General features: G+C 39.9%; 1 protein-coding gene across 1 annotated transcript in view; it reads right to left on the bottom strand.

The window, feature by feature from the left end:
* Window positions 1–11,114, bottom strand: part of shcbp1 (SHC SH2-domain binding protein 1) — a 43,941-nt gene that overhangs the window by 19,969 nt on the left and 12,858 nt on the right. The window contains exon 9 of the mRNA XM_016252408.1: window positions 3,477–3,597. Within this exon, the coding sequence (XP_016107894.1) occupies window positions 3,477–3,597 (121 nt within the window). The remainder of the gene's footprint in view (window positions 1–3,476; window positions 3,598–11,114) is intronic.

Genomic DNA, 11,114 nt, shown 5'->3' with positions numbered 1-11,114 from the left:
ACATCCTATATGTATGATTATTTCCATCAAGCTGTGTTTAAGTCCATGAAATGCTGTTGCTTAAAGCTATAACAGTGTATCAGTAATGTGCTTGATACTTAACTTGCAGTATGTAGATTTTGCATTGGTTGTTACTGCAAGTGCTGGTACTTAGTTAAACTTGCAACAGCAAGAAGCTAAAGTTTAAGCTGTTGTTTAGGCCATCCGATTGTTCTTGAAATATGCTTGCTGCTTATGGCTCATCTAGTGTTGGGAATGTTATTTCCTTAAGTTTCTGACTACTGCAACATGCTGTGATTAAGCAAGCAACATTCTTGTTGCAAAGCTATCTAGTGTATTGGTAAGGATTTTTGGGAGACGGCCTTAGGCCAGGTAGAATCTGCAATCTCTGATCCGTTCATTGCTCGCTTCTATGGCTGCAGTACACTATGTTTGCTGCAAACTAAGCTGCCAATTCTAGTGGGATTTCTGCATCTTTTTCAGGTATTGCATTAAAGGGGCTTTCTGCTCTTCTTAGCTGCTTATAAAGAAGAGCACCCCTGCGCTGCCTTCTCCTGTAAGTTGCTGCTGACCCAGTCTCTGTTATTCCTGAAGGATATTCTTCTTTCAGAATGCCATCGGTTGTGGTTTGGGCGGTTCTGGCCTATTGTTGTGTCTGGGGGTCTGGGCCTATCGTTTGTGTAGGGGGGGGGTTATTATTGCTGCTCTCCCTGCTCATTCATGACAGGCTGCATGGATGGGCAGGGAGGTTTTTGCCCAAAACAGAACCATACCGCCAAACCAAACTGTATGCTAAGTATCTATCATTTTGACGATAGTGGTCCTGACAGAAATTAAGCGTTAGCGTTAGTTCTGGCAGGTCACGTGAGCTTGCATCAGCGGATTCTCATCTGATCACATACTAGGAATACGACACCTATCGTGGCATTCCTATAAAAGCTCTATTCAGTATTATTCTGCAGCTTTTCAGCTTGCTCAGGAGCAAATTACCAGCTCCTCCTTTCGCCAGTCAAGACTTAGCTTTCTGATATTCCTTGCTAATCAGACTCCTTTATCTTGAATAAAGGGTTACACTTAAATATCATTAAGTACATTAATGATATATGCCTTGTTCTGTTCTGTTAACCCTAGGGAGGTTATTATTGCTGCTCTCCCTGCTCATTCATGACAGGCTGCGTGGATGGGCAGGGAGGTTTTTGCCCAGAAGAGAACCATACCGCCAAACCAAACTTTATGCTAAGTATCTATCATTTTGACAATAGTGGTCCTGACAGAAATATAAAAATGCCTATAGTCATTGCATGTATCAGAATTAGGCTACCTATTTGCTCGCGCACAAGCAGATCCGTTTAGTCTCTGGAGACGCGTTCTGTCTTTGCGCTTGCAAATTCTGCAGCATAAATAGCTCATTCGCCATGGCGCGAGCGCAACTGGCTCTTAAAGGGAATGGGAGATGATACTCTGATTGGTTTATTGCACGTTATGCCCAAAACACACCCATTATTCATTAAGTGAATAGGGAATAGGGGCAACCCTTTTAGACCATGTGCCAGGCACGCCAACCATTTTTCCCATCGTTAAACTAGCAAAAGTGGATTCGTACACGCTCTAAGTGCACCTGCGCCGTGCGCTTTAGACCTTGCGCTTAGATCGTTAAAATAGGGCCCTATATGTCATTAACTTTAAAAGGGATAGTTCATCCATAAATTGTTTTTTTTCCATTGTCAATGTCCTCCTAACACAAGGCAAATCATATTGATTTGTAATATTTGAGGTGAGTCATAAGAATTACTTGACACTTTTTATTTTTTTTATTTTGGAGACTCATTTTCATTTTTCAGAGAAAACAAAAAGTCATACTGATCTGGTACAACATAAAATTGAGTAAACAGAATTTTAAATTTTAACCTTCCTGCTGTGTTAATAAAAAGGCTACTCCGTTTGTGTTAGGGGGTCAAATGGACACTGCAAAATTAGATGCACAGACACAAAATAAAACCATTCCTTTGTTTTTGTTGTTTTTATAGCCACTTGTAGTGACTATTCGCACATGACTACAATGAATGACAGAATGTGACTGCAAATGACTACAATTAGTATTAATGGTAAAATTAATGTGAATTGTATTTATTGCTATTTACACAATGTAAACAGCCTCTGCCTTTGTTGTTCTGAAACTCCTGTGAGGGTAAAATGTGTTTCTCACATATTTTCTTAGTGCTGCGACAGACTAGCAATTGATCTCCAAAAAATTTACAGAAATTCAAATAGATGAAACAGAATTTTCCTTGGATAATTTACAAGACCAGGCTGTCTTAAATTTACCATATATTTGATATTTTATATAGTCTTCAGTTTTTTACCTGACTCTTTTCTGTTTTTCAAAATGATTTTTGGCAAACTGCATGGAAACCAATGAATGTCAATTTAAAGGGTCATGAAACCCTCATGAAACTTTTTTTTAGATGTTAACATATTTGTACAGTTTGCACATCAATGAAAACAACAATAGCACTCATTTTGTCTATTTTTAAGGGGAAAATGGTTATTTTTTATTTTTTTGGAGCCATTTCGTTCTTCCAGTTCAAGGAGCAAAGTTGAACCAACATCACAAAAATAGACGTATATGCGTTAATTTGGAGTGGTGATGTACTGGAGTGGCTGGAGAGTACACATCTACAACGTCATCAGTTTTCTGAGCTTTTCTCAGTATTATTCATGAGAATGAATTCTTATGATCCAATCAGTACACTGTATTATGCATGAGGTTGGATTACAGTGAATAATTCAAATCTCATGAAAGATCTTCACGCTGTTATTTCATCTCTGTAAACATGACCGTAACAATATTTAATATGTAACAATGCATGGAGCGCACATGAGAGCAGTTTTTGCACCGAACGCTGTAATGAGTTTAACAACACTCACTGTGTGGATCATAGTTCATATCCAGACTAGAGCAAGCGTGTTTCAAGTTTTTGTGAACCTTTTATATTCTCTCATGCGCCAAACATGAACCAGCACCGTGTACGCACACACATCATGTCTTCTTAAAATATGCGCAAATAAGGGTGCTAATACAGCGATACATCTGATCATGAACGCGATGACACAGTGGATTATTGTGATGCACAGCAAACAATGATATAGACCACAAATTCAAAGAAGAGTAAACAAAAAGTAACTATGCCTTAATTCTTTCTGTTTTAAACATTTTAATATTAATTTGTCTGTATAACGACTGTGTTGTAGGTCTGTGTTATTGGTTGTTTTCTCCCCTCTTCATGCCCACTTCTCCACAGCTTTACACACTCTTCTTCAAATCTAAGGTGTTAAAGACCAGTGCTGAAACAGGGGGTTCCATGACACTTTAAACCTTAACATCATTTTAGGCACAAAGTGTTATGAATCCTATGACACCAATGTCAACAATTGTCAGTTCAGACAGACATGCACATGGTGAATCATGTGATTACCTTCAACCTCTATGGAGTCAACGATACTGATAGAGCTGGTGATGCTGTAAAGGCCAGGGCATACGATGACCACATCCCCCTCATAGCACGCATTGACCGCAAGCACTGGGTCACTGTGAAACTGGGATCAAAACACACACCATATTAGTCCAACTCAAATCATCTTTGCCCTGAAAGCCAACAAAAACTGAATTTCAAATTGCAGTGAGTGGGGAAAAAATAAAATAAAAAAAACGTATTACACAAAAAAATGCAAGTGAATGCATCTCAGTGGGGTTGAGTAGAGGCATCTGATCACACACATGAGCACCATTTTAACAAGTTATTGAGGGATAAACTGGCTCACAGAACAAGAGAGATCAAACATGAGCTAGTGCATGAACACAGTGCTTTAAAAACCTTCACAAATCCTGCATTACAGCACCTTGACACATTAGTGATCAGACCGTCCTAACAACTTTCCACACAAACCGCTCTTTAATCTTACCAGTCGAACAGAAAATGGAGAAGCGAACGAGCACATGTGAGATTTTACTGGCAAAATTATTCACAGAGTCCTAGTGGTCATAAAATCATACTAGCATGAGCGAAATCGATGATTTGATTTTTTTCTGAGAGCTCTGAGGCGGCCAGTGCTCTCAGGCAGATATTAACCTTTAAGAGGTAAACCCAGGAAATTAAAAGACCGTGATCAGAGCCTGTGGGAGAAAACGAGCAGGGCATTAATATCAGCATTTGGGGAGGATTTGCACTCTACCTTCCCTGTCTGAAACTACTTTATTTAAACGATCAGACCATCCTCCATCCAGATTCAGCTCCCAGAATAGCGGAAGTGACCTTTTCCAATTCAAATACCATATTTCAAACCCAAATGTCTTGTCATGGCTTAAAACTATACTTTGCTCAGAATCAAGGCAAAAGTAGCCCACATTCTGTTTTTTGTTTTTTTTTGCTTATGTGATCTGTTTTTTCATAGCAGTGTGAACAGCAAAAACTACACTGAATCTTATTTTTCATTTCTAATTTGGGTCACTTCCATATGTGGTCTTAAATCCGATACAGGTCTTGCAATGCAACCTCAGTCTGAACAGGATTCATGCAAGTTTTGTGTTACTCTAGATCAGTATCACAATTCCATACTGACAGGAGTTGCATAAAATCTCTCACAAAACTTTTAACACAATAATACTTTACAATAAGGTTTAATTTAATAACACTAGTCAACACTATTGAACTAACAATGAACAATATATTTTTATAGCATGTATTAACCTTTGTTAATATTAATAAAAATGTTAATGTTTGTTAACAGTTAACAGTGCAACATGTTAACAAGTTGACAAAATGTTTGACCTTAATGTATTAGTAAATGTTGAGATTGACATTAATAAAGATAAATAAATGCTGTAGAAATACTGATCATTTTTAGTTCATGTTAACTGATGTAAGTTAAAGGGGTCATATGATGCGATTTAAATTTTTCCATTCTCTTTGGAGTGTTACAAGCTCTTGGTGCATAAAGAAGATCTGTAAAGTTGCAAAGACTAAAGTCTCAAATCCAAAGAGATATTCTTTATAAAAGTTAAGTCAGCCACACCTACCTAAAACGGCTCGTTCTAACATGCCCCCACATATCTACATCACTATTTGGGAAGATTTGCATAACGCCGCCCAAATGTTCACCCAAAGAAAGAAGGCATAACTTTTATTCTGGCTGTAGTATTGTTGCTGCCGCCATGTTGTGAATGTGCTGTGTGATTCGTTGTGAAAGCGAAACTACTTTGTTTGGCCTTCCAAAAGAGGACGATATCTGCTTCGTCATGCCTGGAGTTGATCCGTGCTGGTTGCTGAGGAAATACTACAACTTCGCTCTGTGGATCGCCGGATCAGCTTTCACCGTGGACAAAGCAGAGTCCAGCCCAGGGTCGTCGCATGTGGTTGCCGCAAGCCCTCCGGACGCTCCTTCGTTGAATCCGCCTCCTCTGCTCACTCAGCCCGCCGGCCATTCCTCACTTTATCCTACTACTTTGTTTGGCCTTCCAAAAACGGACACGACTAGAAATCAGTGGTTAAGTTGTTACAACACTGTTCCAGAACACTTCAACCCAAATATTCAGGTAGAGTAGGGCTTGTTGTTTGTCATTTCTCTGATCACAAATGCAGACATGGTTTTACGTTTATGCGGCGCGATGCAACGCAACACGTAAAAACACAGTACAAGTCATTATAATCCATAATTATGTCCCCACTGGATGCAACGAATGCCTCGTTTATAATGGGTTTTCATGACATTACAGGGCATCAAACAGTATGGTAGGGGCGTAACATTTCCGTCACATGCTTGAGGTATTCGGCCAATCACAACGCACTGGATAGCTGGCCAATCACAGCACACCTCGCTTTTTCAGACCGATGAGCTTTGTAAAAATCGACGCGTTTCAGAAAGGCGGGGCTTAGAGGAGAAACAATAATGTACAGTATGTGGAAAATAATGTTTTTTTTTTTTTTTTACCTTAAACCGCATAAACACATTTCATTACACAAAATCTTTTTAGCAGCATCATATGACCCCTTTAAATAATGTTAATAAATAAAACCTTATAGTAAAATGATTTAAAGGGTTAGTTCACCCAAAAATGAAAATTAGGCTGTTTTACTCAGGCATCCTAGGTGTATATGACTTTCTTCTTTCAGACGATTCCAGTCAGAGTTATTTTAAAAATTGTCCTGGCTATTCCAAACTCTATCATTGCAGTCAGCAGGTGTAGCAGTTAGGGCTGTGACGGTGGCAGATGTTTACCACCACGGTGGTAGTGGACCAACTACCGCCGGTGGCGCGGTGTTATATATATATATATTTATTTATTTATTAGTGGTGTCAAAATTAGCAGGCGATTATTTATTTTTTCCAGTTTAACGCGTTAAAAATATTTAACGCAATTAACGCAGGGGCGGGGCTAGGGTTGGCCACCCCACTCACAACTGCTGCTTCTGTCACTTTTTCTCTTGACAAGAAGTGCTTTTATTCAGTCGCAGAACGACTGAGAACAGGATACGTTTCACACGCGCGCTCCTCTTCACTTCAGCACCAGGTGCGAGTCAAGCGAGCGTGGATACAGTCCTGTGCTCGCAGCGCGTGCTCTTTGTGCACTGTAGCCTGTATCCTTTCATATTAAAGCACGAGATAAACTACGTGCATGCAATGTCGTGTTCAGTTAAGTCATGAAGTTACCAAAAAGGTGATTAAAGCTGCCTTAAAACTGTGCATGCATATAAGAGTCACATTTAAGAACATGCCTCTGAAATGGTTTTCAAAACGTCCTGGAGTAGCCCAGCACTGTCTCACTCATCCAACACACCCGATTTAACTCGTCAGCTCGTGTTTATTTTAGCACTTCCATCAGTGAATACGCAGCCTGCAAAACACTAATATATATATCAAAGAAATAATACAGTTAAACAAGAAAGTAGTCTAAATAAGAACGTTAAATACACCCGGTCTACCGGACGCGAGCAGCGCAGCGTGATAAAATACTATAAAACTCATTATAATCAGTGATGGTGGATGCGCCACGACATAACAAATCCCCGACAGTAAACTGCCTCGTCCTATTTATGAGGTAATGACACAGAGTTCAAATGTCCTGTGTAGACACTAGCCAGACTTAACCCGTTGCGACGCGGCGGTGTCGTGTCCGGCGTAGACCCGGTTCACTGTTCCGCCACCAAGCAAGCGGGCACATTAACTCCTCGTCTGCACACGCTCTCTTGTTAACATCTACCATTTATCGCCGTCTCATTTGTATTTGGCCAGTTTGGAGAAAGCCTCACCAAACCTGACCAGCCAGGCGTTTGCGATCACGGGAACTTGAATTACCCCCAGGGCATCCAAGATGTAGGTGACTTTGTTTCTTCAGTAGAACACAAATTATGATTTTTAACTCCAACAAGGGCTGAACGATTAATTGCATTTGCGATAATATCGAGGCTGCGATTACACGGCCACGTGACACGTGAGAGTAAAGAGGGGTGTTCGACTTGAAGATCGATCGGTGTATGACATCAAAGTAAGGCGAGAGAAAGCATAAGGAGACGTCCACGCTCTCTTATAGATCTCGCAGTACTTTGATGACACACACCCATCGGTCTAAGCAGCGCTGCTTCAAGTCGAGTGCGGGCCATCAGCAGAAAAAGAAAATAAATAAAACAGTAAACAGCCAAAGGACGTAACTTAGAATGGGAGATGGATCGGTTTGTGAAAGGGAAGAGAAAAGCCATAGATGAAGTCGCACAGACCCAGGCAGGTGCTGGTCATTCAAAAGCTAAATGCAGAAAATATGACGAGGCATATCTTGCTCTCGGCTTCACTCACCGTGTCTATACCGGACGCTACAGTTGTCGCTCTACACTGGACGCGACAAAGCGACCGTTGCAAATCATTTTAACTTTGTGTCAGTATGTCATAAATAGAACAAGACATCAGTTTAATGTCGGGTCGCATCCAGTGTACACAGCGTCACTGATTATAATGGTTTCTACTGTATTTTGCCGCTCGCGTCCGGTGTAGGGACGGTGTTTAATGTTGTTGGTGAGGAGAAAAGCCTCTGTGTCCTATGCCTTAGCAGACAGCATGAAACCCACAAAAAATAAATAAATAACAGAGAGAGAATAATAATAATGTTATTCTCTCTATGCTATTTTTCAATGTTTCGAGTGATGCATGCGTTTTTTTCCCTGTAGGTTTTTTTAATTAAAGTATACATTTTTCATAACGTTTAGTGAAATTATTTGGTAGTCTGAGGTGGGATGGGGATTCGGGAAGGGGGGGCAGATTTTTTTCATAGGTTTAAAGGGGGGCGCAACCAAAAAAGTTTGAGAACCACTGGTCTAAAATTAACAGACATTGTTTAAAAAGTGCAGTGCACATGTTTACATGTTTATTACAGTGACTTTGAATTACCTAAAGTAGTGTGGTAAAGCAACAGATTTGTTTTTATATTTCTGCAATCTACTTTAGTTTGTGTGACTTTCAGATTAATGTTTACACCAGGCTTATTTAAACATAATTATTAGGTTGGAAGTTCAACAAATCAGTCAATGTACTGTGATTGTAGTTGTTAAATAAAAATGTCATTCATATCAATTCATGCATCACCTAATTTCATCGTAACATATAGGCCTGGCCTACAGAAAAGAACATTTATGTTTAATCTATATAATATTGTGTTGGTCATACTATACAATGATTTATAGCTTGTCTTTGTTGAATAATACAGAACATAAAGAGCTTTAAAAAAAAATAATTGCATATTAAATCGCAATCGCAATATTGGTAAAAAAAAAAAAATAGCAATTTGATTATTTTCCAAAATCGTTCAGCCCTAACTTCAACCGTTGCAGTCTATCAGTCGTATTATGCATGGCAATGGTAACAAAATCTATGAGTAAAAAAAACATGCACAGACAAATCCAAATTAAACCCTGCGGCTCGTGACGACACATTGATGTCCTAAGACACGAAACGATCGGTTTGTGCGAGAAACCGAACAGTATTTATATCATTTTTGACCTCTAATACGCGCTCTGGCGTAGTTTACGCAAGCGCCGGAAGTGATCTCTCGCGTGTATTCGTCACTCATTGTTTACACAGTGCACAAACATTATAGGTACGACGGCTAATCAAAATGGTACTTACTTGCGCTTATCCGGATTGTTCAAACCGACTTAAAACTGCAAGATTACGTTCTCTCGCGCGAACTCATTCGGGAGTGGTGACTTTACATGTATTCCCAACTTCTGAGCCTGCTCGCCTGAAGTTATGGTTGATTGCTCTTCGGCTGGATATCAACACACCCATTAACGTAAACTACGCCAGAACGCGTACACACCTCACGCACCGGATGCCGTGCGCGCGCTCAAGGCAGTTGGACATAGTGGTGTATTAGAGGGAAAAAATTTGGTTTCTCGCACAAACCGATCGTTTCGTGTCTTAGGACATCAATGTGTCGTCACGAGCCGCAGGGTTTAATTTGGATTTGTCGGTGTATGTTTTTTTTACTCTCATAGATTTTGTTACCATTGCCATGCATTATACAACTGATAGACTGCAACAGTTGGAGTTAAAAATCATCATATGTGTTCTACTGAAGAAACAAAGTCACCTACATCTTGGATGCCCTGGAGGTAAGCAGATAAACATCAAATTTTCATTTTTGGGTGAACTATCCCTTTAACTCCTTATCTGCACGCGCTCTCTTTGAAATAGGAATTGTTGCCACATTTTTTGTTAACATCTTTCATTTATCGCCGTCTCGTTTGTATTTGGCCAGTTTGGAGAAAGCCAGGCGTTTGCGATCACGGGTACAAACGCGGATGGGTGACATGAATGGAGATGGCTCCAGATCAGCGATGTAGTATTTGGTTTCCCTACAAGGTCCATCGCCCAAAAGAAAATTAATTTGCTGAATGTATAAACTGTATTTTCCTGCGCTCAAACCTGCCAATCTAACGCAGTGTATGGCGTTTGAGTTCATTTGTGGATTACCATAGATTTATAGGCCTAGTCTAAATAGAATAATCTGCAACTATTACGGTTATTACATTTGTATACAAAACTCCATATTATGCTTGTTATCGAGTGTGTGAGGTCACGTGCACTACCGCCGGTGGCAGCGACCATCACAGCCCTTGTAGAAGTGCTTCAGTCCAAAAGAAGTGAAATAAAAAGTGCCCATCCATTAAAAAAAAAAAAAAAGTGTCTCACACGGCTCCAGGGGGTGAACAAAGGCCTCCTGTAGCGAATCCATGCGTATTTGTAAGAAAAATATCCATATTCAAAACGTAATAATCACTTTAATGTAGCTTGCGCCAACAGTTGTACATGGACGCAGCTCCGGGAGGATGACATAAGATACCAGCGTTGTGCATGCGTCGGTGAGTCTCGTGAAAACCAATGTTTGTTTACAGAAGCAAAGGAAGCAAAGTTTCCTTACTTTAGCAAAGGAAAACTCCTTTCTAAGTCTCCTCTTGGCTTATATCGAAATTCTCCGACATTCTTCTTTACAAATCCTCGTTTTGTGTACTTCTAATTCTTGACCATTGTTTTGTTTTGATCTCTCCCCTGCGCTTCCACGTGCGTCACTTCTGAGCGTAGCATGCGCAAAGCCGACCTCATACGTCATCCTCCCGGAACTGCTTCCGTTTACAACAGTGAGTTTTTTATTTCACTTCTTTTGGACTGAAGCACTGTAACACCTGCTGACTGCAATAATAGAGCATAGAATAGCCAGGACAATTTTTTATATAACTCCGACTGGATTCGTCAGAAAGAAGAAAGTCATATACACCTAGGATGCCTCGGGGGTTAGTAAAACACAGCCTAATTTTCATTTTTGGGTGAACTAACCCTTTAACATACTGGTAGTTCTTTTGTCACTCAATTATTATTAAAGACCGATGCGAAAATAGTCAGTGGATATAAGTTATATGGTGACAGTTATATGCAAGCAAAACGTGAGGGGTAAAATCATAAAACAAAACTTTCCTCTTTCCCCTCCTTACTGACTATACACAAGTATGAGTGACATCTTGGTTATTATTCTGTGTGTGTATATATATATATATATATATACACACACA

The sequence above is a fragment of the Sinocyclocheilus grahami genome, unplaced genomic scaffold, assembly GCF_001515645.1.
Source record: "Sinocyclocheilus grahami isolate Dianchi unplaced genomic scaffold, SAMN03320097.WGS_v1.1 scaffold1105.1, whole genome shotgun sequence".
Lineage (NCBI taxonomy): Eukaryota > Metazoa > Chordata > Actinopteri > Cypriniformes > Cyprinidae > Sinocyclocheilus > Sinocyclocheilus grahami.
The sequence above is the reverse complement of the archived record's forward strand: the minus strand, read 5'-3'. Positions and strand labels throughout refer to the sequence as shown.